General features: G+C 38.9%; 7 protein-coding genes across 16 annotated transcripts; 4 read left to right on the top strand and 3 right to left on the bottom strand.

The window, feature by feature from the left end:
- The first annotated feature begins 21 nt into the window (after positions 1–21).
- LOC119990316 (heavy metal-associated isoprenylated plant protein 16-like) lies at positions 22–1,158 on the top strand. Its single transcript, XM_038836169.1, has 3 exons — positions 22–144; positions 239–365; positions 458–1,158. Exons 1-3 carry the CDS (start codon positions 139–141, stop codon positions 715–717), a joined length of 393 nt encoding a protein of 130 aa, XP_038692097.1. The 5' UTR covers positions 22–138; the 3' UTR covers positions 718–1,158.
- Positions 1,159–1,685: 527 nt separating this feature from the next.
- LOC119990566 (glucose-1-phosphate adenylyltransferase small subunit 2, chloroplastic) lies at positions 1,686–6,241 on the top strand. Its single transcript, XM_038836540.1, has 9 exons — positions 1,686–2,040; positions 2,969–3,265; positions 3,455–3,724; positions 3,838–4,017; positions 4,376–4,479; positions 4,580–4,691; positions 4,887–4,985; positions 5,080–5,199; positions 5,739–6,241. The coding sequence occupies exons 1-9, from the start codon at positions 1,759–1,761 to the stop codon at positions 5,853–5,855; spliced, it is 1,581 nt and encodes a 526-aa protein (XP_038692468.1). The 5' UTR covers positions 1,686–1,758; the 3' UTR covers positions 5,856–6,241.
- A 698-nt stretch (positions 6,242–6,939) lies between these two features.
- LOC119990569 lies at positions 6,940–10,613 on the bottom strand. 4 transcript variants are annotated; one of them, XR_005466071.1, is made up of 5 exons: positions 10,328–10,613; positions 9,303–10,177; positions 9,120–9,189; positions 8,100–8,283; positions 6,940–7,262 (listed from the first exon to the last, which is right to left on the bottom strand). XR_005466071.1 is itself a non-coding variant. In XM_038836546.1 (4 exons), exons 1-4 carry the CDS (start codon positions 10,427–10,429, stop codon positions 8,152–8,154), a joined length of 1,182 nt encoding a protein of 393 aa, XP_038692474.1. In that variant the 5' UTR covers positions 10,430–10,613; the 3' UTR covers positions 7,990–8,151. The 4 variants fall into 4 exon arrangements, 1 of the variants encoding a protein (XP_038692474.1); XR_005466070.1 differs by having other exon boundaries at positions 9,303–10,180; positions 10,328–10,612; XR_005466072.1 differs by having other exon boundaries at positions 9,303–10,129; positions 10,328–10,610.
- Positions 10,614–10,743: 130 nt separating this feature from the next.
- On the top strand, positions 10,744–16,081 carry LOC119990568 (vacuolar cation/proton exchanger 3-like). Of its 4 annotated transcripts, none has more exons than XM_038836543.1 (14): positions 10,744–10,959; positions 11,122–11,239; positions 11,343–11,449; positions 11,615–11,860; positions 11,953–12,020; positions 12,313–12,341; positions 12,512–12,708; positions 12,850–13,062; positions 13,651–13,779; positions 14,151–14,267; positions 14,395–14,448; positions 15,079–15,195; positions 15,509–15,605; positions 15,788–16,081. In XM_038836543.1, exons 3-14 carry the CDS (start codon positions 11,402–11,404, stop codon positions 15,814–15,816), a joined length of 1,344 nt encoding a protein of 447 aa, XP_038692471.1. In that variant the 5' UTR covers positions 10,744–10,959; positions 11,122–11,239; positions 11,343–11,401; the 3' UTR covers positions 15,817–16,081. The 4 variants fall into 4 exon arrangements, with proteins under 4 accessions (XP_038692471.1, XP_038692469.1, XP_038692470.1 ...); XM_038836541.1 differs by having other exon boundaries at positions 12,313–12,404; positions 15,788–16,077; XM_038836542.1 differs by lacking the exon at positions 11,122–11,239 and having other exon boundaries at positions 11,315–11,449; positions 12,313–12,404; positions 15,788–16,077.
- LOC119990565 (probable acyl-activating enzyme 5, peroxisomal) lies at positions 15,958–17,963 on the bottom strand. Its single transcript, XM_038836539.1, has 2 exons — positions 16,665–17,963; positions 15,958–16,571 (listed from the first exon to the last, which is right to left on the bottom strand). Exons 1-2 carry the CDS (start codon positions 17,836–17,838, stop codon positions 16,096–16,098), a joined length of 1,650 nt encoding a protein of 549 aa, XP_038692467.1. The 5' UTR covers positions 17,839–17,963; the 3' UTR covers positions 15,958–16,095.
- A 909-nt stretch (positions 17,964–18,872) lies between these two features.
- On the bottom strand, positions 18,873–22,509 carry LOC119990564 (transmembrane 9 superfamily member 12-like). 4 transcript variants are annotated; one of them, XR_005466069.1, is made up of 3 exons: positions 22,268–22,509; positions 19,625–21,733; positions 18,873–19,053 (listed from the first exon to the last, which is right to left on the bottom strand). XR_005466069.1 is itself a non-coding variant. In XM_038836538.1 (2 exons), exon 2 carries the CDS (start codon positions 21,663–21,665, stop codon positions 19,677–19,679), a length of 1,989 nt encoding a protein of 662 aa, XP_038692466.1. In that variant the 5' UTR covers positions 21,666–21,733; positions 22,268–22,509; the 3' UTR covers positions 19,205–19,676. The 4 variants fall into 4 exon arrangements, 1 of the variants encoding a protein (XP_038692466.1); XR_005466068.1 differs by having other exon boundaries at positions 18,873–19,050; XR_005466067.1 differs by lacking the exon at positions 18,873–19,053 and adding an exon at positions 19,056–19,184.
- Positions 22,510–22,921: 412 nt separating this feature from the next.
- Positions 22,922–25,788, top strand: LOC119990596. The gene is made up of 6 exons (XM_038836585.1): positions 22,922–23,069; positions 23,164–23,195; positions 23,993–24,142; positions 25,103–25,153; positions 25,290–25,354; positions 25,442–25,788. Exons 1-6 carry the CDS (start codon positions 22,996–22,998, stop codon positions 25,547–25,549), a joined length of 480 nt encoding a protein of 159 aa, XP_038692513.1. The 5' UTR covers positions 22,922–22,995; the 3' UTR covers positions 25,550–25,788.
- The last annotated feature ends 899 nt before the right edge of the window (positions 25,789–26,687 follow it).

Here is a 26,687-nt window from a genome sequence, read left to right as displayed (position 1 = left end):
AAGAAATGGCCTTGGTAAATTCTCACACCGACGACGGTCTATATAATACTATCTAGCAACGTGCACTAATTCACACACAACTTCACACTAATTTTTCAACTTTTCTCTTCCACTTCTAATCTCCATCAGTTAAACAACATGAAGGTAAGACACTCAAAAAAGTTGACACAAATAATCTAAGTAGTTTAGTGGAACTTCAACTAGTTAGTTTATGCTAATTTGCTCCCATCTTTTGCAGCAAAAGATAGTGATCTGGGTATGCATGAATGACCAGCAGTCTCTCTGCCAATCTCTAATGCCCACAGTTTGCTTTTCTGCGCTGAATCCCCAGTCCAAAGCTCTGAAAATCGCAGTCTGTTTACCAGGTACATAGCATATATGCATGTTGATGTACCAACAATTCAATTGTGTGTTGTTCATTAATTGGCTTATTCTCTAACGTTAATGTGCCCAGCAGGTGTGGAACAGGCAGCTTTAGGAGGGACGGAGAAGGACCAGATAGAGGTGACGGGGAATGGGATCGATGCAGTTCGGCTAACAGATATGCTGAGAAAGAAAGTTGGATTTGCATACCTCATCAGCGTAACTCCTGTTGGGGAAGAGAAGAAAAAAGAGAAGAAAGAGAAGCCACAAGTTAAGCCTATGGTTTGCTCATATGGGGTGCCTCATTGCGAAATCTATGAAATGAGAGATCCATATCCTTGCTTCATCTTGTGATCTTACTTACATCTTCAGAGTATATATATATCCGGGTGCGATCATACCATTACTAATGCATCGGATCCCATCATAAATCCGAAGTTAATAAGAGCTTCTATGCTTGTAAACAGACTGAAAATCTGTCCCCTTGCATCATTTAACGTACTTCATTTAATTATTTCTGCAATTCAAATTGTTAGTTTGTTGCAAAAGTTTGTGCTGATCAACAACAAGAAGAAATGATGCCAACCACACAGGCAATTCGCGAACACCTGACCTGTCAGGCTGTCACGAGTCAATTGAAAAGTTCTTCCCACAATCAAGGAAAGGAACGTAGAAATAACTTGAACTACAATGCGGACCATAATAAAACTTACCCATGTTTAGCCCGAAAAATTGGATAATTACATGGGCTTGGGCTTCGCTTGTACATTTTTAAGCTACCCGATCGTTTATTGGGCCATAATTAGAGTTGACCCAATTGAGTTGGCATGGCCATATGGCCCATACAGTAAATGATAAATTCAAATGATTACATTCTTTTTTCTTAGACAGCTTATTCATTACTACAGTACAGGAGTCCATAAAAAATCAGAGAATTGCCATGTGGAGATGTCTGTATTGAGAAGGGAATTCACGGGCTCAGAGGTGTCCATACGTTATACGCAATCTCTCTACATCCGCTTCCGACTCTCAATAATTAAATTCCGAATAAAATAAATTAAAAATTGACGGTGCAAAATCCTTGTAAAAACATAAACATCGTGACAACAAGCCCCACGTGATCTCACACTTGCGAAACGACGTCCACCAATGGGCCAAACCCAAACGATGAAATGACCTTTGACACCCCTTGTATATTTCCAAAATCGGGAATATTCGAGGGCCGTTTTGTAATTTTACGTGGACAACAGTTCCCCAGGACCCATCACAGTACTCGATCGTCCACATAAAGTAGGAGTTGGGAGTTCTTCACATCTCTCGTCTTCTTCTTCTTCTTCACTAAGGACTGAGGAGTGAACCTCCAGAAGGCTAAGCAGAACTTTCTGTTCGTTAGGAATGGCAGCGAGTATGAATGCGATCGGGATTTTGAGAGCGCCTTCGTCGGCGTCTTCATCGTCGTCGTCGTCGCCGCATTCATCGAATTTAAGTAGGAAAGCTGCCTTCCGAAGCCTATCATTCTCGTCGTCCCAGATAACCGGAGAGAAGGTTTCATCCCAAGAGTTTTCTGGTCGGCGAGAAACAGGTTCTAGAAATCAGAGGACTCCAATGATCGTTTCTCCGATAGCAGTTTCGGATTCGAAGAACTCGCAGACATGTCTTGACCCCGACGCCAGCCGTGTGAGTTTTTCTCTTTCACTTTTTAGAGGTGTTAATGATATGCGGTGTTTTTCTTCCTGTTTCCTTTCGATCTCTTCAAGTAGTGGTGGGTTGTTCCACTCTATTATGTTGGATGAGCTGTTCCTGTTTGTTGTTACTTTTGTAATGCAATTTTGTCTTAGATGTGTTCCACTATTGGATTTGTTGTCAATTGCGCCGGAGAATTTGTCTGGAGGTGATCGCTCTCCCTGAGAATTGGAATTGAATTTGTGATCATGATGACATACTATTTTTGTGCTGTCTCTGTTCTTCGTGTAGCCAGAGGCAATGAGAATGGTATATTATTATTCCTAAGTAGCTGGAGCTGTTTTAGGCGATTCCAGATAAGGAATATGGACTGAAAACGAATTTTATGTAAACACGCTGATATGAACTTAAATTGTTTGTGAGGTTTTTGAGTTTTGCTTGTTCTTTCTCCTATGAATTTTTGTGCGGTTGGCCATCGTTGTAGTCTATTAAATGGTGAAGATGTGACTTGAGCGGAAAAGATTTGCTTGAATTTTTGCCAAGTTGCTGTTATGACTATTGCATTTGTGATCATTGCACTTTTTGCTGTCACTGACATATTCCCCATACGTTTGGCATCTTGAACTGGTAGCAGCTTTCAAGCAATTTTGTTGAACTTAAGGATGATTAACTGTTGTGAACATACTAATACATGGAGTTGTCATAGAAACTTACATTGAATTCTTGAATATAGTTAAGCTAGTTTTTATCTCTGAAATTTGTTCTTGAAAATGGGCACGATTCAATAACAAAAATAAGCACTTTATTTGTCTCCACCTAGTTGGCTTATGAAGCTATACTTAGTTGAATTAAGTTCCAGTTCTGCTTATAATGTTTCTTAATTCATCTGAGGATTTAATTGAAATTTGTCTGCACACGACAGAGTGTTTTGGGCATTATACTTGGTGGTGGTGCTGGGACCCGCCTTTACCCGCTTACCAAGAAAAGGGCGAAACCTGCTGTTCCTTTAGGAGCAAATTACAGACTGATTGATATTCCAGTGAGCAATTGCTTGAACAGCAACATATCAAAGATCTATGTTCTCACACAATTCAACTCTGCATCTCTCAATCGCCACCTTTCTCGGGCATATGCCAGTAACATGGGTGGCTACAAGAATGAAGGCTTTGTTGAAGTTCTTGCTGCTCAGCAGAGTCCAGAAAACCCTAATTGGTTCCAGGTGAAAAGCCTACTTAATCCTTTCTCCCCTATTGTGTTGCCTGTGTTACTCAAATAGGATTTTGGAGATTGTTTATCCTGAGAAAAAGTTTTGGTATGGTTAGCTTTAGCATTACCAGTTTGTCTGAGAAGTTAGTCTCATTTCTTCATATCACTAATGTTGAAAACATTTGCTTTGCTCCTACAACAGGGAACAGCTGATGCAGTTAGACAGTACTTGTGGTTATTTGAGGAGCATAATGTCTTGGAGTACCTGGTTCTGGCTGGGGATCATTTGTACCGAATGGATTATGAGAAATTCATCCAAGCACACAGGGAAACAGACGCAGATATTACTGTAGCTGCACTCCCAATGGATGAAAAACGCGCCACCGCATTTGGTCTTATGAAGATTGATGAAGAAGGTCGTATTATTGAATTTGCCGAGAAACCAAAAGGGGAGCAACTGAAAGCTATGAAGGTAGAAATTCTTGTCAAATTCAGTTTTCCACATTGGAGCTGTTGCGACTTTCCAGTTACAAAGTAGGGAAATGAGATACTCATCATATTTTCTTTCCTCAACGTTATGTTCAGGTTGACACGACCATATTAGGTCTTGACGAAGAGAGAGCTAAAGAGATGCCCTACATTGCTAGTATGGGTATCTATGTCGTCAGCAAAGATGTGATGACAAACCTACTTCGGGATACGTTTCCTGGAGCCAATGATTTTGGAAGTGAAGTTATTCCTGGTGCAACTTCAATTGGATTGAGGGTATGTACTGTTCAATTAACCTTAAACTTATTGACACTGCCAAACGTCAAGCTGTGTATTATATGAGGGATGCACACAAGGCAAACCCAAAACTTGTTTTTATTAATTTATAGCACTACATTCACCAGCACACACATTTAGACTCTAGGTCACATGTTATTGCGTCCTGTTCTTATGTGCTATTTGAATCTTTATTATCATTTGAAAAGCCTGAACTTAATGCGTTGCAGTTTGCTGTATATTTAACTCTATACATACTCTCTCTCACACCCACACACACAAAACACAAGAAAATCGTGCTCTTGCTCGCATATTTCTATGGAAGTGTCTGTGATATAAGTGGCTTTAACTTCTGCAGGTTCAAGCTTACTTATATGATGGCTACTGGGAAGACATTGGTACAATTGAGGCATTTTATAATGCAAATTTGGGAATCACTAAAAAGCCAATACCTGATTTCAGGTAGTTCTAGTTCTGGTTCTGGTTCATCAAAGTTGGGCTGTGGTTTCTTTTTAGCTTAATGGAAATTTAACTCAGTTGGATTTTGTAACCTATATTGCAGCTTCTATGACCGTTCATCTCCAATCTACACCCAACCTCGCTATTTGCCTCCGTCTAAGATGCTGGATGCAGACGTCACTGATAGTGTTATCGGGGAAGGTTGTGTGATCAAGGTAACTTCTTGTTGGGCCAGGATGGTTGCAATGTTTTCTATTGTGTGTAATGTTTTCACCCCAAAATAAGGCTCTTGCTTCTCAATTTTCAGATTCAATTCACAGTTCTCTTATAAAGGCTAATATGGTATAGGTTGGAGATTTTTTATGTGTTTATTTGAGTTGTTTTATGTTGTTATTCATATTTAACTGCAGAACTGTAAAATTCACCATTCTGTGGTTGGGCTTCGATCTTGCATATCTGAAGGTGCAATTATAGAGGACACATTGCTGATGGGAGCAGATTATTATGAGGCAAGTCAGATATGAGATATGAATACTACTTATGGTTTTTATTTTTTATTCCACTTGTGCTGATGTGAGAGTTCTTTTCCTTTTGTGTCTCCAGACGGATGCTGACAGGAGATTTCTGGCTGCAAAGGGTAGCGTACCAATCGGTATTGGCAAAAACTCTCACATCAAAAGAGCGATAATTGACAAGAATGCTAGGATCGGGGACAACGTGAAGGTTAGTGTCATCTAAGTTTACCATGAATTTTTTGCCCTACTGAAACTGAAATAGTCCTAACCATTAGATGACGGCGCAATAGGTATCTAGTTGTTTGAGAAACAACTTAGCATGATAGTTTGAAGCCCCTCACCATTCCCTACCCAAAAACCCATAAAAGTGAAAAAATCGAACACCCAATATAAGTCCAACTGCATCTGGTTTTGGTGTTATTACCTATGAATCAGAAGATCATGGTTGCATGGTTATTACGTTCACTAGCAGTTTTGTTTTCAGAAACAAGTAGCAGATTTCTCAAGGACTTGAACGGAGCAAGGTCTCAGTTGCGAGAACTGACTCCTCTCATGCCAATGATAATAAGAAATGAACTCTCAGAGAATTTTTTTTAAAAGAAAAGACGACCATGTACACTTTTTTAGTCCATTTACATGCTAGTGTTCCCGTAATGCTTTGTTAATGTGGAACTATTGGGTAAACTTCACAAGTTAATTATGTATATTTTCACAATATTGATTATTCCAATGGAATGTTGTTTTCAGATCATTAACCGCGACCATGTCCAAGAAGCAGCTAGGGAGACTGATGGATATTTCATAAAGAGCGGGATTGTGACTGTAATCAAGGATGCTCTGATACCTAGTGGAACTGTGATCTAGAAAGCTCTCAACTGTTTCACGAGTTACCACGGGGCTCTACCGCAGTAGGTGGACATCAGATTGATATGGTAGCAAATCCACTTCCCTTTAATTTTCTGCCCTCTCTGTTTTGTTATATGCAACAATGTACAGCTCTCTCGGTTTAGCCAACATACTCAGCAATGAGAAATCCTGAGCTTCTAGCATAAAATTCAGTTCTAGCTAAAATAACGCTGAAGATGCGGGATTTTTTTTTTTTGCTCGTAATACACCCGAAAGGGGGTAAAGAATACTTCTGGTGACAAACGTTTATTCGTAGCAGAACATGTTTATATATACTTTAAAAGATTGTCACAAAATATCGCTGTGAGAAAACATATATAAAATGCTCCTTGGCTTGATTACAACGGATAGATTTGCTGTGTGTGTGGACTCTACGGTATGATAAGAACATGTAGCTGTAAAGAAACAAGTACACAATATTTCATATGTTCTCCTTGGAGTTGGATCATGCTGGGTGCAAATATTATAATTCCTATTCATAATGATCATATGGCGTTCGTAATATTAACGGGACATTTGGTTTATAATTGAACAGACGTGGGATAAGCATGATCATATTTGATATTAAATAAAGTGTGAGTGTGGAAATTTTAATAATTTAATTTCTATGTTACCCTTTTTATTTTGAAAAATAAAATTAATATTCTTTATTATTTTAGTTTAATTAATAAGGATAAAAAAAAATTTTTGGCATATTAATACCCATCCATCCTAAATTTCATCATTTTAGTGCGTTTGATTATTTTCCACAAAAAGAGAATAGATGGTAAAATAAGTTTGAAATTACACCCTCCCAACATGATTCAAACAAAAGGAATTGCTGATTACCAGCCTTATCTCATGGTCATTCCCCTCTCTAAATATCAACCAAATCTTCAACCAAATGTCCTATGAGACTGCTGCCACCCGATAATAATAGAGTACCACAATGTAAATATTATAATCCATGGATTATAGAGGCAAATCTTGAGTGGGTAGAAATTAAAATTGTTAGTTTATAATTCAAATTATAAAATATAAATCATTCTAAACCACTAAAGAATTGGTACCAACAACCTTTAAAATGACATAATCTCATTAAAGTAAAAATAACTGGGTATTCGGCCCTTTGAGGACCAAAAGAGACATAAAATTTACATCTGCCATTTATATGCCTCTCCAGCTCCATTTTTTGTTTTCCAAAGCATACAAAATTACAAAACCAAATACATAACGCCATTGGTGGCTGGTTAATTTGGACCATCTTCAACCTCCAGCCACCTTTTTCTGCTTGGCATCGCACAATTTCGGACTATCTTCCCGAAAATTATAGATTTGATTGAAGGCTGAATTCCTCTTCTTTGTTTCTAATTTTCTTCAGACATCCTGAAATCCAGACACATCAAGATAGACGTCACAGCACAAAGGTCACAATGTTTTCGTCAATCATATATTCATATGAACCAGATACTAATACAACAAACTTTGAACGACAATCAGATCCATCAAAGGATACAATGGCTACACTCTAATCTACAGTGACTAGATATGAGTAGCATTCAGTTTATTCAAATTTATAAATGAAAATAAAACCAGAACTGAGAAAAAAATTTAAATATAATCCAAACAATTGAATAAACCAGACAATCACTTCAAAATCCTCTCAACTATGAATCACATCTAAGCTACTATTTTTGAGATATTTGCTTCCAAGACTGGCTTACAGATTCTTTGACTCTTTGTGCATTGAGTGTTGACAAAGATAACTGGGGAAAATGAAAATTATAACTCATAGAAGAAGAGAGACTTATTTAGAGAGAAAGAAAAGAGAAGAGACTCAATGATCATCAGTGTCAGGGAACATATTGCTGCAACATAAGAGATGGCTCCCAGAGACAAAAAGGCTGGTAGATATAACCTTTTGGCAATAAATTCAGCCAGATGGGGGGAAGATGAAGCTTTAGACCAAAAAAAGGGTTACTGTCCTCAACAGTTATCAGTGTAGGATGTGGAAGCAAGACAGTGTCAGACAGGCAATATGAGAAATTTCAGGTGCCAAAGTTCGATAATGCAGTTTATATAGAAAATAAGAAAAATAAAAAAGAAAGAGAGAGATTGGAATTCTGAGCTGAGCCAAATATTTAAAGCAAAAGAGTTACACTAAGGATGATGTTAATGGTTATATACAATGAAAACTATGAAGTTATGATCTAAAACAGTTACCTTTTGTTGTGTCATCATAGTAACACGTTCTTGCCTTCTGTGGATCCTTCGGCTATAATCTTTTCCATTTTTCTTTGAGATCAGTAGAAGTACGAGTTGGATTAAAAACATGGCGACCAAATTCCAAGACTTTCTTCCAAGGAAAATTTACGTTCTTGTTCGATGAAAATCTCTGCACTCCTTCCTGCAGCAATAAAATAGATGCTAGGAACTTAGGTGATCAAATCTGGCATATTTCCTACCCACCCATTGAAGTGAAACTCAACTTCAGCATTCAAAATCTTTCAAAAATTATGCCGAATTAACACTATCATCAAATTTTGAAAAAAGCTCGGTATTTACGACATATAAATCCAAGCCTTCCAAGCAATAATGCACGAAATGAAAGATAGTAGAAACACAGAGGAATGCATTTCAGGTTCTCACCCCTTTAATCAGCGGTATATGTTCTTCAATAAGGTTAATGCAATCAAATCAATCCCCACTATTTTCACCTAAATTGTGCTTCTCCAACATAAAGACAAATGAACTATCTTGGCTGAATCTGACTCAGGCAAGCCCTGACATGTTTTCGAGTGAATAGGTTTACATCTCTCTTTAATATGAAAATTGTATCAACTAGATTCATTCCAAGGCCTATTCACGGAATATCAGATTTCATGAGGGATACAGTAAGCTACTGAATAACTTCAGCCTGAAGTTATCAACACTGGAATATTTTCTAAAGTTCATCTACCCTGCAGTAGGATAAATTAAAAAGATTGTGTCATAAATAAATTTTGATTGCCCAAAAATTCTACAGACAGAGGTAACTGCAATAGTAAACTTCAAAATGTACACAAAGTCTCATAGAATTTTCGCACTGTTGCTTACATGAAAATCATTAAAGGAAATTTTAGTCTTTCATATATCAACGGGAAAGAATGAAAATGAAAGTTAGTAGTTTCATCTTTATAAGTTACAACGAATTGGGCAGTACAGGCTAAATAAGGCAAAAATCATATGCCCATCAGTTCTTACCTTTAATATATCTTCCTCCTCCTGTGTCCAACGTGCTCTCTTACGGCTTTCATTAGAAGACACCACATTCCTGCGGTCAAAAGAAAGAATAATATATATGTGTATGAAAGAGTCTTTGACATCTTGTTAGCAACCCAAAAACTCCAAGAAAATAAATTTTTTAATTAGTATAAAATAACTCACAGTTGATAAGAAGATTCTAGGTAGGCAATTTCTTTCTTAATTTGATTTTTAGCTCTTCTCTCCAGAATCTTGCGTATCTGAGGCAGTGGTTTCTTAGACGGATCAACATTCTTGCCACCTACTTTCATTTTACTTCTCTGTTTGGTCGGTGTCCTATGTACCAAAGGTGCCTGAGTGTCTGAATCAGATGCTTCAGACATGTCACCATCATCTGCAGGCACCTTCAGACCAGTGTCTTCTTTAGTAGATGAAACGGTATTTTCTGCAGCTTCCAGATGTGCTTGTTCTTCTTTCTCCCTTATGCCTTGCTTGTCTTTGGACATATCAGCTGTCATGGTTCCTTCTCCTGGCATATGAAGTGAAACATTCACAACTATATCTTCTTCAACACAGCAAGTATTTGAAGGCTCTGCTCGCTCTTCATCTTCAACACCTTTCTCATGATCACAGCAATCTAGCGGTGATGTATTTACACCATTCTCTTTAGCTTTCCCATCCTTCATCTTTTCCTGGTCATCCTCGACAACTTTGAAATTTATAAAATCAGACAACGCGTTCTTCGCAAGCATAACCTTCTTCCTTAACTCCCATTTCTTTTCTACTGCTTGTTTGTACCAACAATAAGGGCAGCGGAAGTTTCCCATATCATCTAATCTAGGTTTGAAAGCCAAGCACTTCTCGTGAACAGCAACCGGACAGTCACTAACACTACAAACCAACATTTGGCCTACCTCATTGCATTTGATACAGGTCTCTTGAGAATTCACAGTTAACCAATCTTCTTCTTCACTCTCACTACCACTTGCATCTTCTCCATTATCTTCACTCTGTGCAAACTCAGTAAGCATTACACCCAATGAGCCATCTAATACTAACTGCTGAAGTCATAATATACAATCACAAGCAAAACAATTTTAACAGAAAATTCGGTAATTAATTTAATAAATAATAAAAAAAACAGAGATCCAGTCTTTTCAATCTTGAACCCAAGGAGATAGAAACCCAGAGAGAGCGAGAGAGGGTACCATTTCAAGGACAGGAAGTCGCGTCCTCATTGTGGAGTTGGAGGTGACAGGATGAGGCGATCTGCACAACTTTGGCCTACGCACGAGGGTTTTGGCTCTCATCTCTACGATTCAGGTACTCTACCAGTGCAAGATTGTTGTTATGGATGGAATTTCGAACGAAGAGTTTCAATTCTTCAATCCAGACGAACCAGACCGAGATACAATCACTGCGACAGAGTCTCGCCGTGTCGGGGCACGAGCGGTTTACTTCGATTTCCGATCTTCTGCTTTCGACATTCGGTGCTTTGGAGCTCGGGTAATCTACAAAACCAGTTCTCAACGACGTCGCATCACAAGTACGTCGGTCGTGGGTCATTTGGGCTTCTCTTATACTGGGCCCAAGGACGGCTTAAAATGGGCCCATTTTGATAGAAATATGAATCCAACGGTCACTTTAAGGAATGCACCGCGAGCCGCAGATTAACGGTCAAAAAATGTGGCTTCGTGGGAAAGGCGGTTAAGTCTCGTTGACACGGATATGAGAGATTTTCCAGGAGTATCTCTCTTCGCTACAAAGAACCAAAACACGAGAATGGTGCGGCGATGGAGTCTCTATTAATAAAACCCCCTTTTTGTTCCCTCTTTTATAGGTCTGTGTTTTTTCTCTCAACAATGCATACTAATTGTTTGCCTAAATTACTCAATAACGCTTTCACCCTTTGTTTTTCTGTTGCTTTCCCATCATTCTTCTCGTTTAGCTCTCATAGTATGAATTTACCGTGAAATCTTGACAATCTTTGTGATTGACTCAGAGAATGCAGTAGATATTGACTTTAAAACCACCCACCATTTACCAGTGAAATTACTGGGAATTTCCTTCTTGGAAGTCATGTTCTTGGACATGTTTTCCGTAGCCTAATAAATACATTGGTACGTTTCTCTCTCTTTTTTCCTATAATATGTGACATATTTGGACGCTTGGGATGTCTTTGTTTATGCATATAGATTGATTGTGGAGAAATTCGGTGAGCAGTGATGTCCGTGCTTGGAGATGGAAATCTTGTTGCATGCTTGGCCGATTGAAACCAAACAATGGAGAACCATAAGAATCCGATTGTTCGAATCCATTCCCATGTTGAGGTCTATTCATCATTGCTTGTTTTTCATTATTATTTTTCTCACAATAAAGTTTGGAATTTGAAATTTTATCCTGTTTTGCTATTTGGTGCGTGTCTACGTTATTTATGTATTCAATTCGAAAATGATAATATATATATATGTGATGGAAGGCTTATTGTTGAGCAGATGGCACCACTAGAGGACAGGGCAGTTCTGGATTTACAGGATGAGAGTCTTGATAGTCCTGAATCAATTGCTAGACATCAACATTATAATATGAATACCGTTGATTCTCAAGATGGTTGTGTCACTTACATCAGAAAGAATAGTGTGTTAAATAGCATAAAGATTGTAGTATTCTCAACCAAACTCAACTTACTTATTCCTTTCGGACCTCTAGCAATCTTGGTGGACAAATTCATTGGTAATCATGTGAGTGCTGTTATGTGATCTCAAATTTTGGATTATTGTTGAGTGGATGATTGTAAGCTGATTTTGTTTTACTTTTCTTGAGTGCATTTTAGGGTTGGGTCTTTGTGTTGAGCTTATTGGGCATCATACCTATGGCTGAGCGTCTGGGCTTTACTACAGAGTAAGGTTTTTTGCAATTTGTACCTTTAATACATAGACGGTTTGAACATGGTGAAAGTGCTCTGTTTGGTTCAGGGGAACATATTATTTTTCAACTGAACATTCGCCAGACACAGAATGTCTAAAGAAAGAACAAACTTCCCAGGATATAAAGGGAGAGAACTGATAATTTTTACCCATAGGGTTTATTTCAGGATATAGCATATGAGACGTAGATGAACTGAAAATCTGGAAATATTGTTGTTACGTAGATCGATGAGTACCTAATACAATTTGGCTTATTTTTGATGCAGGCAGCTGGCATTTTTTACTGGACCAACAGGTATTTCGTCTTTCGCCATTGCTAACCAGCAACCTCTATTAAATTTTTGTTATTTTAATATTAGTAAGAATTGAATTTGTTGATCCAACTTCTTTCCCCTTTGCTTTTAATCCATCGGTTGCCTCAACTGTCTTTGCTCTTTGACATGCAATTCCTTTCGAACTTGGCAGTTGGAGGTCTTTTGAATGCTACTTTTGGAAATGCAACAGAATTGATAATATCAATTTTAGCATTAAGAAATGGCATGATGCGTGTTGTTCAGCAGTCGTTACTTGGGTCAATTTTGTCCAATATGCTGCTAGTCCTTGGATGTGCATTCTTCAGTGGTGGACTTGTAGTTAGAAAGAGAGAACAAGTGTTTAATAAGGTACTTGTCCTGCTTTTTGAGCACTGGGAGTTATTTAACTTAGCTGAGAATGTGCTCAGTGGTTTATTATCTCTCATATGTATCATCTTTTTCTTTTATTGGAAAAAAATAAGGTTCAAATTTTTTTAATCTTGTTTGTAGGCAGCTGCTGGAGTGAACTGTGGATTGCTCTTGATGGCAGTCATGGGCCTCCTGTTTCCTGCTGTCCTCCATGCCACACACACAGAAGTGCATTTTGGGAAGTCTGAGTTGGCTCTTTCTAGGTTTAGTAGCTGTGTCATGCTTGTGGCCTATGCTGCCTTTCTACATTTCCAGCTGAGAAAACAGGACACATTATATGTTTCAGTTGACGAGGTTAGAATCGTTTATATTAAAGCAGTTATTATGTGTGATTTTGATTTTTTAAGTTTGAATATCATATATGAATGTTGGCTGGTATCATGTATTGTCATTCTTCAATAGCTTTGGAATTAGATTTTTGGACTGGAAAATTGTTCTATAAAATACTAGTTCTTCCTCTTTTAAGACAAGATGACATTTTGCATTTCTTATCTTGGCTGAAGACTTATATGTATATTAAAGTCAGAGTAACATGTTGCTGACATTCATTAGTTTAATCCATATATATTCTTTCCTATATGTGATAGTATAGACTGGCAGAATATGAACTCACATTCTGGGGGGAATTTTGCTTGTGATTTCCATTTTGTAGATAAGTTGTACAAAAGTTAAAGCCTTAGCTTATTTGATATAGTTGAATGAAAGAAGTCGATCAACCTGATCTCATTAAGCTACAAGTTGTATACTTCTTATGCTCTAAATCCTTCAACTCCCCTTCCCCACCCCAATCCTCTTAATCTTTAAAAGCTTTTTATTGTTCCTTTTTGTAAAAACTCCTGAAAATTTTCTGTTTGTTACTTACTGATATTGGCTTGAAATCAGAATCCAAGTCAAATAAATACAGACGATGAAGAGGATCCTGAGATCTCGAAATGGGAATCAATAATATGGCTCTCTCTTATTACTTCATGGATCTCAGTCCTCTCAGAGTACCTAGTTGATGCCATTGAGGCAAGTTTCTCCTATTATTATATTCCATGTTTTTCTGGTTAATTGATTATTTTCCACACACGTTTTAGCCAGACATTGGCTCGGCTATAAAATGAAGAGAAAATTCCATGGTTTCTTCATCAATTTTATCTTATTTTTATCTCAATGTCTTACACCATTCTTGATTGGTAGGGATGAATTACATAATTTCAATAACAATTTACATTTATACAGTCATTGGACCTGGCCAGATTTTCGTAATAAATAGCATTTTCTTTGTAATGTGATTATTCTCATGTTGAAAGATCTGACAGTATTATGTGCTAGAAGAAAGTTTATTGGCTTTATGCTTGGTTAAGCTCTCCTTAAGGTAAACATTATTTTGTTTCCAGGGAGCTTCTGTTTCTTTGAAGATGCCAATGGCATTCATTAGTGTTATTCTGCTCCCTATTGTTGGAAATGCAGCAGAGCATGCGAGTGCGATTGTTTTTGCTATGAAGGACAGGCTTGTGAGTACATGTCCCACTGGTGTCGTATCAAAACCTTATTGTCTTGGGTTTCTTATCTTTTTGTGTTGAGCTATTTTGTGACACACTCTCCATCGCTAATCATTTATTTACTCAATTTCTTGTGTAGGACATATCTTTGGGTGTGGCAATAGGTTCATCTACACAGATATCCATGTTTGGGGTAGGTACCAAATTTTATGTGAAATGCCTTATTCACCATTATACAGACATTTCGGGGCGTCCAAATATCAAAACTACATGTTATTTTATATGATGTTCTCTAGTCGGTAGCTCAACTCCAAGCTTGTGGATATAGAATTGGATGATTTTTTTGGTTTGTGTGTGTATTTTATCATTAATAAACAGCTGACGAATAAGTAACTGGAAAGATCTAGACTTGTGTGCTTTCTATATCACAAAAAGATATTCGTCTCAGCAACTGAGATTCCAGTGATCCCAGTGACATGCACTTTAAATATTGTCCATACACCTCAACAACTGGGATTACTGGGATCCCAGTTATTGAGACGACTAACACTTCTATTCTATTATTGTTTTGAGGCTGCTGATTAGAATTCCCTCTATTGTTAAACTTTGGTTTGGTTTTGATAAAGCTTGAAATAAATGCAATCATGTGGTATATTCAACTTTTTTTTTTCCTCCTTCAAATATTATCTGTTATTTAAAGTGTGATTTCAACTGTATTTATAGTTAACCAGCATTATTGAAATAGCATTATATTTAGTTACTGATTCCTTCACTCTGACTTACCAATCTCCTGATATGGGCTATATGTCTGGTACAACTGCAGGTCCCCTTTTGCGTGGTCATTGGGTGGATCATGGGGCATCCCATGGACCTAAATTTTCAACTCTTTGAAACTGCCACACTTTTCATTACTGTTCTAGTGGTAGCCTTCATGCTCCAGGTACTGTCTGTGATATATATATATTTCTTGCTTTCTCGGTTGCTATCAATGGGTGGGAAAATCATGCAACGATTGCTGTTACATATCAAAAAATATTGATTCTTTGAAAATTATTTAGCTGTTATTGACTTGAATTCAGAGAACGTATGGTCACTGGTTTCAACATGATAATTAATCGATGAGATTGAGAAATCTTAGTCTCTCCTTATTAATTGAATTTGAACTATAATTTCTTCTTTGCTTGCAGATGCAGAGCATTTAAATGTTCTAACTTGGGGTTTTTTTTGATGAATGTATGATGTTGAAACTGCAGGAGGGGACCTCTAATTACTTCAAAGGATTAATGCTCATTTTCTGCTACCTGATAGTCGCTGCAAGTTTCTTTGTACATATAGACCCTACTTCAGTAGGTAGGTTACTCTCCCTCCCTCCAGAATCAAAATGGTGAAATGCGAGCCCAAATTATTTTTAGAGATTAACTCGTATGTTCTTATAATGTTGCTTTTTGAACAGCATGTGATGCATGCATGTATGTCTCAGGAACTCAAAGTTCATCTTTTGTATTCTTGATAATGTTGATGTGAATTTGCAGAAGATGAACCCGGAAAACCAAGTGGATGAAGAGAATGGATCAATGTGGTAGATAGCTGAACCGTGAGCGCTGTTCGATGTACAGAAGACTTGGTTCTGGTCTAGACCTCCCTCTGAGTCTGAGTCCATCGAGAGTGGCAGATTCAGCTCAGGTGTTGTAATATGCTCAAATTGACAAGATTCTATGTGAAGAAGCTTTATTAGATCAATTGTTGAACCCATTGGGATCAGTCTCAAATCACTTACAGTAGCAATTGTTAATAAAATAAGAGACAAGACTAACCTTATTATTGCCTCTTATGACTCCTTTTACATTTTACTCAACCTTGAACCACCCATGGCCTTTGCTATTTCTCTCAGAATAAATTTCTGAATCTTACCTGTGGAAGTCTTGGGAAGCTCCTCCTTAAACACCACTGTTTTTGGTACCATGTAGTGTGGCAGCCTTGATCTGCAGTAGTCTATGATCTCCTTTTCCGTCGGCTTCTGAGTCAACCCAGTCTTTAAACTCACAAACGCACACGGCGTCTCCCCCCAGTATTCGTCCGGACGTGCCACAACGGCGGCCTCGTTCACGGCTGGGTTCGTGTACAGCACAGACTCAACCTCCACACTGCTCAGGTTCTCTCCGCCGCTGATTATCACGTCCTTCGATCGATCTTTGATCTCAAGATACCCGTCGGGATGCATTACACCCACATCTCCGGTGTAGAACCACCCATTCTCTTTCATGCACTTTGATGTGCCTTCTGGGTCCTTGAGATAACCCAACATTACACACCCACCTGGATATATCGTTTACCATCAAAAATTCATTGACGACTTTTAACAAACAGAAAACAATCAGATTGGTCAAAAAGGAAGGAAACCATTCCTACCTCGTAAAACAACTTCACCGAGCGTTGACCCGTCTCGCTTCACACTCACTCCTGACTCCTCATCCACCACGTTCACTTCTGTAAACCCAACAATTCCCACTCCTTGCCTTGCTTTGAGCCTCGCTTTCTCCGTCGCCGGCAACAAATTCCACTGAGGTTTCCAAGCGCACGAAACAACAAGTCCGGCTGTTTCGGTCAATCCGTAACCATGACTCACTAAGAAACCCAGCGACTCGGTCCTGAATAGAACGGCAGCCGGTGGCGGAGCCCCGGCCGTTAGGATTTCGACCGGGTTCTTGAGGGGTTCGGTGTCCGAAGAACTTGATAGCATGTTGAGCACCACAGGCGCTCCACACATGTGAGTGACACCATGTCTCTTGATCTCGCTGTAGATCGTGGAAGCATCGAATTTACGGAGGCAGATATTGACGCCACCGACGGCGGCCATTCCCCAAGGGTAGCTCCATCCATTGGCGTGGAAAATCGGTAGGGTCCACAAGTAAATAGGCTGCTTCGGTACTCCCCAATCAATCAAGGAATCAACGGTTATGATGAATATCCCACGATGACAGTGGACCACACCTTTAGGAGACGACGTCGTTCCGGAAGTGTAGTTTAACACAATAGGGTCCCAATCACTCTTAGGCCGGACCCACTTGAACTCGGGATCACCGTTCATCACCAAACTCTGATACGTGCAAGAAAACTCAACGGCTGGTGATGACGGCTCATCGTCATCCGTGATAAGCACGAGTGGAGGCGGTCTTATGTGAGGAGGAAGCAACGAGACCGCTTCAAGAACCAAAGCGCGTGAGAGGCAATCGACGATTACAAGCTTAGACTCGGCGTGGAGGAGGATTACGGAGACAGTATGCGCGTCGAGTCGCGTGTTGATGTTGTTGAGAATAGCACCGGACATAGGCACGGCGAACTGAAGCTCGTACATGGCTGGGATGTTGTGTGCGATGACAGAAACCACGTGGCCCCTCCGAACTCCGAGAGACGCAAGTGACGAGGCAACCTGGAGACATCGACGGTGAGTCTGAGACCACGTGTAAGTGGTGGTGTTGTAGATGACGGAGGGACAATCACCGTATACGGTGGCTGCTCTCTCCAAGAAACCAAGTGGAGTTAGTGGAGATGTGTTTGCAAGGCTTGGCTTCAGATCCTCCATCGCCAGAGTAAGAACCCTTTTTCCTTTCTTTGTCGTGGCTTTAATTTAGACGTAATAATTGAGCTCAGTCTCTGGACTCTGGAAATGGTTAAATAGAAGACAATCGTAAAGAGTAGCCAGTGGGTGGATCTGGATGCCACATTTTATTACTGGATATGATTTTATATGAAATTATGAGTTTTTTTTTTAAAAAAAATTTGATTTTATTTCAAACTAGTAATATATTTTTATACGATGATATTATTATTATTATTATTCATAGTTGGAAGGATGTGATTCTGACTGTTGTGGCGCATGTGGAGGGGCAATTTCTGTTATAAGATAATCATATGTTAATAGTCTGCATGCGTATCCTTTGCCAGTTTAATTATGTAATTTAATTTAATATAATTTTATCCTTTGCCAGCTTGGTACAATGGCAAAGCATGTCAGGGGTTCTCGCCGCTAAAGCATGTCAGGGGTTCGAATCCTGACATGAACAACCTAGGTTTGCAGGAATGCATTCCAGATGGGTTGGGGTGTATGGTCTGCAGGCCCGGTGTAGGTTGAGCTAGGTCCATGCTAGTGCGCTAGCCTCTGAGACTGATAGCCCACAGGCCCATGTTGGTGCCTCAGCCTCTGAGGGTGTGGGGTCCGCCTGCATTAATAGGTAAGGTAGGAGGGAATAGGTAAGGTAGGATGAGTAAAGAAACTTATTTGAGATAGTTGAGGAGTATAGGTGTATCATTCTTTTGAGAACGAGGGAATGGGTAAGGTCTGATGAGTAAAGAAATTTATTTGAGATAGTTGAGGAGTATCGGTGTAATTGCCGCCATATGGAACCTTGCATATATATACCGAAAGTACTACACATCCATAAAATAAGTATCCATAAACTTACAGAAACATGTGACATGCCTATATGACTTATTTAATAAAATTTGTTTATTTTTTTAATCTATGTGGCATGCTTTTTTTGCTTGCCACATAGATTATGTAAATTTATGGATAAGAAAATTATGGACATATATCATTTTGGTATATATACATATATATAAAAAGAGTACAAAAAGAAACGTATCTTCTTTGATTTTTCTGTAAAATATTTTGTTACTGCTAAACCGGCCATCTTCACTGCCGGCTAAAGAAGATCCCTTGTTGAATTCATTGCAGATATACTCAACTCAACAAGAAGAATAGCCGCCTCCTTCCGAAAGGTGAGAAAACAACAAACTACTTTCGAGGAGAAAAGGGTCCAGAAACGGCATATTTCAACAGTCCACATGTTTTCCATCCATCCAAAGATAGAGAGTGTCCATTACCAGGGCAAATCCATACAAATCATTAGTTCCAAGCGAGACTGAAATCTAATTTATAAGAAAGAAAAGAAGAGAAAAACGTCATCCATTCGACTATCATAGTTTTGAATATAGAAGATGTCCATAGACTATTTCCTTTCCAATGGTATAACGAAGGAAAATACAAAAAAGAAAATTCAACAACATATCATTTCTTAGGACTTTGAACTTTGAATGCACGATTATGGTAGTTCAACTGACAAGCTAAATGTGAGAGGAAAATAATAGTGCGGAAGGGGAGTATTGATGGCGCAGCAAGCTAGTAGAAAGAAACAAAAAATCACGATTAAAGTACTTCTGCGTCTCTAACCTGTAGAAGCACTTAAAATAAATGTGAGCAGCATATTTTGAAAGCATATTTAGACTTTAATACACTGCAAGATGGTTTAACTACTGTAGTGAAACTGGTAAAAAAGCCAAACAGATGAACCAAGAGAACTTTGTTTTACCCGATGGCGAAACTCCTCCCAACTGGTTGACGAAATCACAAACGCAATTGTGCTAATCAATCTTTACAGATGAGAAGAGGTGATGCACAAAGTAGAAGGACATGAGGAAGCCAATGGCTCCAGTAGACAACATGACCGCGACTGCCATGAGCAATGAATACCCGAGATAGAGCATGGCTGACACAGGACCACTCAAACTCTGTAGGTCAAAAACCAAGTAATTGATAGAGTACAGGAAGACGTATAGTGATACTGAACCCGAGGCGAAGAAAGATTTCCACCACCACCGCCAGTCCTCCACACAGAGATGCATATAGGTTAAGACAACTGATACTTCAGCACAAACAACAACCAGCAGGGAAAGAACCATCAGCAGGAACCCAAATACATAATAGAACCTCCCAAGCCAGATGCTAGAAAGGATGAAGAAAAGCTCAATGAAGAGAGTTCCAAAAGGAAGGGTTCCAGCACCGAGAACCAAAAGCCATGATGAATATTTGCGGGCTGGAATTTCCCGAGGAATCTGGTTGGTTCGCACAGGATACTGGATGGCCTCAGCTCGTGTGCCAAAAACTCCTCCCAAGAGGGTGAGTGGCACTGATATGCAGAACCAAAGAGCCAGCAGTACAAAATACATGGAAATTGGGATAGCACCAGTACTATTACTGCCCCAAAGAAGGAAGTTTAGTGCTGTAAGGATGATAAAGACAATTCCAGGAAAGAAGCATGCAACTGACCATGAAACTGACTTCCACCCCTCTGAAGTTCCCTTGATGGTTCTCCACATTCGCACACCAACGTACCCGGCAATGCTGCCCAAGAAAAGGTAAAGAATTATCATCCCTGTCAACAGCATTCCTCGTGATGCCGGTGACATGAAACCGAGGGCTGCAAATACAATAGTGACAACTGCCATACCCATAATCTGTACCCCATCAGCAACCATCACGCAAAGAAGTTTGGAACACTCTGGTTCTCTGAATACATCACCCACAACAAGCTTCCACCCAGAAAGCTCTTCATTCATCTGTGCTTGAGCTTCTTTGTCCAGTTCTTCATACCTAGTCAAATCCCTTCTCACAGTCCTTAAAAATATGACGAACACAATTCCAGCCAGGAAAAAGATCACCATGAGTGAATTAAGGATTGAAAACCAGTGAACACGAGCACCTTCCATCTTCAAATAAGCATCCCATCGAGATGGCCATCTAATATCACTTTTCACAAACTCAACCTCATAAGTGAAGGACACCCTCTCTTGGTCCCTTATTATTTGAGACTTATCAAGCTCAGAGGGGCAGCTCACAGATGAAATGTTGTCATACGTGTGGAGTTTTGTCATCACTTCAGGATCATACTTGATACTACAAGGTTGGACCTCAAAACCGACAATCTCGAAACCGGAAGCCTTCTTCTTATCAGCTTCAGAAATCACACCCATACCTTCTTCCCCAGTACCAATAATCTCCACGCCACTTCCTTCGTACTCGTGGACCAAGACTGTGAACTTGAGGTGGTTGATAATGTAATCATCATTACTGTTTCCAGGAGTATACCCAATGGGGAATCCCGTCCACTGAATTTTAACCCCATTCTGCGTAGCATACCTCATCACAGGAAGATTATCTAAAATCATATTCACTTGATACAGATCACGAGTTCTCTGCTTCAAAAGCTTAACCTCATGTTCACTCAACGGATTTGTAGTGCAGAGATACACAGTCTCATTGACATTCATCCGAAATCGGTATGGTGAGTTATCAATTTGATCTCCCATGAGGAGTTCTCCGAGATTCTCGGCACTCTTCTTAATTCCACCAGGGGGTTTGCAGTAAGGCAGACTGTAGTAGCTAAATGGAAGCTCAGTTTCAATAGAAGTCAATGAGTTAACTTTGGCAAGTATGGGTTGACCAGGTGCATATGTGTGCATGTAGCTTCCTGGCAGATAAAACCCAAAGCAGGCATGGGCAAAGAGGACCGGAAAGAGGAGAGCCCAGACGATTTTGGGCATCCTACTTTTTGATGTCATCGAGAAAGCCATCTAATAAAGCAGATCTCTGAAATAATGCTCAGTCTACACTACTCTAAGGGACGCATCAACCATCAAATCTACAGATAAAAGAGTCACCAATGTCAGCTTCTTTGATCTGAATATCCAAACTCAGGACAGAACAATTAGAAAAATAAAGGTACACCAAATATAGCTAATAAATTATCCAACAAATCCAATTCTCAAGCATTGGATCCATTTCTTACGTACCTGAAGGATTCAAATTATGAAAAGGAGAAAATAAGTAGATCAATACAATAAATTTAAATAAAAAACACGATGATTCAACTGCCCAAACTACGAATCAGATCCTTTCTACAAACATGCGAAACAGATCAGATAAATTCAAAGGAAAATTGACTTCCGGACACTCAAATTAAACAACAGAGAGAACAAAATTGAGATACAAGAAAACTAAAATTCAAATTGCCTAACCAAATAAGACCACAATGTACAAAAACTCACAGGAACAGACTTCAGTCCACAAAATAGATCTAAAGAAGACGAATCTAAAGATACATGAACGCAAACATCTACACAACGAATTAGTAATTCAAAGAAGAGAAAGCTAATCAATCGAGATTAGGGAATACCTTGGGCAGATCTATAAAATTCATCCAATATCAATGGCCGGCCACGCAGATCGTCTCGGGCGGATCCAACACGGCTCGTAATACGTAGAAATGAAGTCCAGATGGCTCCAACTGAGAATTTGTTGCGGATTTTCGAAGGAACAAAACGTGACTCTCTCCCTCTCTCTCTGTCCACACTGCTTAATATATTGCGTGCTTTAGGGGAAGGTCGAGAGAAATGGACGCATCAGGCAGGCTCGATTAGTATTGGCGTGATTTTACCCTCTATTCGCTCCAACTCTGGTTAGATCTATGGTTAAGTATTTCTCTAAATAATGTTGTGGCCCAATCATTATAGGCCGAAGAGCTCATATAGTAGTTGCAGTTCAGAGCCCAAAGACTAGAGTATAGCGAAAATGGGCTGTGAGAGAGTAACAGCCCAGCCCACACCGGGACCTCCATGGAAACTTTTAGTAGGAACTTTGGCTCAAAATGATTAAAATTGTTCACTTTTAGCCTTTAGGGGAGCAATGTTGAATCCGAATAGATAAAAAAAATAAAAACTACGAGGTTGAATTTGTAAAAAGAAGAACACCTAGAGAGGCACAACTGAAATCACGTCAAATAGTAGGGGTCAATGTGAAAATAATCAATTTTATTCAAAGGGCAAGACTGTAACTGTCGAACAGAGAAAGTCGTCGGAGGATAGACAGACGCAGAGACAGAGAGCGAGAGAAAGGGAGGAGGAGATGCTGGACAATTCAACGACATCTGCTGCTGCAGCTGAACCAGTTATCAAGCGCTATTCGCATCCCAATCAAAGGCAAGCGCTCTCTCTCTCTCGCTCCGATCTATCGTTAACTTGTTCAAACTCTCTCTTGATGCTCTTCTTCTTCTTGTTTTACTGGACGTTGCAGAACTCGGTCTCTTAACAGGCGCAAATCATCAGGTTAGTATTTGTACTCATATATGATCTTATTAAATAGTTATTGTTGGACAATTTCGTTTATTAGTTTTTGAATCCGCTAAAGCTATGGTTTTTGGGGACACTTGAAGGAGTTGGGAGGTATGGGATTAAAAGTACCCATGATTGGGAGTTGGGACTACTAAAGAATTGGAAGGGAAGGGTAATGGGGTTGGCTGAATTACCTCCTTTTCGTTTGATCACCTAGAAAATTTATTCGACTAAATTGATGGGGGCTGAAAGTCCAAATTGATCACATTCCGATTATGTGCCCTGATATTTTTCACCTGCCTTGTGTTTCTACTTTCTAGTGATGCGCCAGCAGAAATTTCAGTTGTTTCTTTTCCGTGACATGTTGCTGTTTTTTGTTGGCTATGCTTAAAAGTTAAAACCTTCTAAATTCAGTTTTATGAGTCACAGTGAATTTTTCTTCCTGGACCTGGCTGCTTTATGACATCATAAAATGGCGTGTTGTGACTGGAGTAGTTTATTAGTTTTAATTTTGTCTGCCCCCCCCCCCCCCCCCCCCAAAGCTAATCGTTGTCTTGAGCATGTGTTTCATTATGTAAAATACAATCGTCTTTTAGAAGAAGTTATGGGAAATCATTGACTATGTAAATGAGTTCTACTGTAATGTCTTTGAGCGTGTCATGCAGATCAGATCCCTGGTAACAATCATAAATTTTGAGCCCTGACACTGATTGTCATTTGTATATTGAAGTTTCATTTAAAGTTGCAGATCAATTTGAATTCACTAACTTTCATTTGTGGGATTGATGCAGAGAAGAATCAGTTTGCCACTTCGAGAAATATTCATGCTGCAGAACATGGTGAGACGGGGAGCAGCGGTCTCTTGAATGAGAACACTCATCCAGCGCTAATAGCTTTAGAAGGGTGTTCCCGCAGTGCAGCTTCCCAGTTTTTGAATGAACGTACATTTCTGCTACCTTTGAATGGATGCTCAAATTAAAGTAATTAGTATTATATGGACTTGTATGTTGATCCATCTTTAGAGTTATTTTTTGAAAAGTACCTTATAGCAATGACCTTAAATGGATAGTTATGCTCAGATATCAAGTAATTGATGATCTGGAAATAAGTTGAATTATACGGTATTCTAGTGTGCAGAACCATTTCTGCTGTATGTTCACGCAGTCTATTAATAATTGATTAATTGGACTAGAATCAGGATGTCCCTGCTACGTGAAAAAAATAACCATGACCTTGAGAGCTGGGAATTCTTGAAAATGTGTAGGAGTTTTAGAGGTTTCTGCACACCACCTTTGAGATGCAGTGTTCTATTTTTGCAGAACCTCATTGTAAAAAGTCGTGACTGACATTTTTTGTTCGACAATTTTACTCAGTGGTCTTAGCTTCATATCATTTGTGCCATTCTGAAATTTTTTTTGCAGATTATCCAAGTATGTTAGCTACTTTATATTGAAAAGTGATGGACTCGTGGCTAAAATTGTATTGGAATTAACAAAGATAGATGGCCATAACTTATTTAGACTCTTGCACCTTTTCTCCTTTTGTTTTCACAATTATGCAGAATCTTTTGACACTGATGTATACGTTCTAGTTTCTCCTTGAAGAAAATCTTTGCTTACTGCCCACAAAAACTTGTTTTCACAATTATGTAGAATCTTTTGACACTGATGTATATGTTCTAGTATCTCCTTGAAGAAAATCTTTGCTTACTGCCCATAAAAACTGCCATAGCATTTGCCCATAATAAAGCATTTGTTGGAAGATTAGTTTAAACTATGTGCTTTGCTAGAGAATTGTTTCATTTTGCTATTTGAAGTTTGAGTTGGTCTGATGATTTTAAGGTCATATACATGCAATTTTTTGTCATTTAGCTACTGTTTTTTATGCATTTTTATGTGCAGGTTGGGCAGCTGCAATGAATTGCTATAATGATACAACAATAGATTTATCTGGTGAGTGGTGGAGCGAGCCTGAAAATTTTATTGTTGTGGATTGCTTAACTGGTCTGGAAGTTAGTGTTTGAAATTAATTTGACATTACCTCTTTTGCTTTGGTAATTACTGATTACTGATTAGCTTATATGTTCAGAGAGGCCGGTTATGTATTCTGGCAGTAGTGCATCAGCATGGGGGCACTTCAGACTTCCTCACCAGGTATACGTGACACTTTGTTTTGCCCCCCGCTCTCTCTCTCTCTCTCTCTCTCTCTCCCTCTCCTTATTTTGGATTCTTTGTCCTCAGCTTATGCATCAAGCAAGCAGTGCCGGAGCTTCTTCAGGTTTGCAGATGGACTTCTTGACTGAACTTAGCCGTGCCATGGCCAAAGCTAATACTGGTTCTGAGTTCTGATCACTAATATTTCCATAAACTCTACAAAATCAAGTTACCTTTGCCTCATAATTAAAGTACTTTTTTGAACTCTCGTGCTTTGTTTTAAGGCCAGATGTCTATTATTTTGTATAGCCATGGTCCAAAGGCAACAATGTAATTTAACTTAACTGGGCTTCTGCTGCTTAGATAGATTCTATGTAGTTATTTCCTTTTTTGTATTTTTGATAATTGATGTGTTACTTGATTGTATTTAACTTGATCGCGATAACTCATCATAGCGCAAGCGGGAGGTTGTGAGTTCAAGTTTTATGGGTGTTTTCATTATCGTAATTTACGAAATGAGTCATTGCTTAGTCAAGTTTGTACAAATACCACACTGTGTTATCTTCCTGCATTGGGCCTTAGCCCATATCTCAACTTATCCATGAAAGTTGCGGGGTATTTTATGTAAAAAAAAAAAGTGCCGCCTGATTATTCTTTTTATCTGGGGATAAGTATGAAAATGACCCAATACTTTGCTTTTTTTGAAAAAGCTCTAGTACTTAGAAGAATCAAGAATGTTAGCCCTTCTATTAAGATTATGTTAAAATCAGATGATTTGACATTTAAGTGATTTTTTTTTCTTTAATTTGCAACAAATGACACTTAAAGCCATGTCAACATCTAATACATTAAGTATACATGTACATCATGTCATTTGTTGATTTTTTGGGGATGATACGATTTTTCTACGTAGTAGTGGAAGTTCAAAGTTTGTCCTAAGATATCAGTGTTAGCCATCAACATTGCTGAAACCTTACCCATCATGTTACTTGAATTGATCCATCATACTAGTTCTTTTTTACACCCATTTAGAATATAACCAATCTCCAAAAAAATTGATCTTCTCTTGGTTGCTGGAATAACGATGATAGTGTAGCATATTTGATCTCACAGAGAGTATGAATTTCAGAATTTCCAACACCCTAATCAACCAGAACAGGCTTGTACCATGGAGCTTAATTCACCTACTACTGTTTCTGAGATGTTTAAAATACACTTAATGTAGAATAATAAATGATTTTGACATTATTAACTTTCCTCCGCTGCTATTCTTATGCACTTAAATGGAAGATATTTGGTTATGGTGACTTGTACTCTGCAGTATGATGAATGC

Source organism: Tripterygium wilfordii, chromosome 22 (genome assembly GCF_013401445.1).
Source record: "Tripterygium wilfordii isolate XIE 37 chromosome 22, ASM1340144v1, whole genome shotgun sequence".
In the NCBI taxonomy this organism is placed as follows: domain Eukaryota; kingdom Viridiplantae; phylum Streptophyta; class Magnoliopsida; order Celastrales; family Celastraceae; genus Tripterygium; species Tripterygium wilfordii.
The sequence above is the reverse complement of the archived record's forward strand: the minus strand, read 5'-3'. Positions and strand labels throughout refer to the sequence as shown.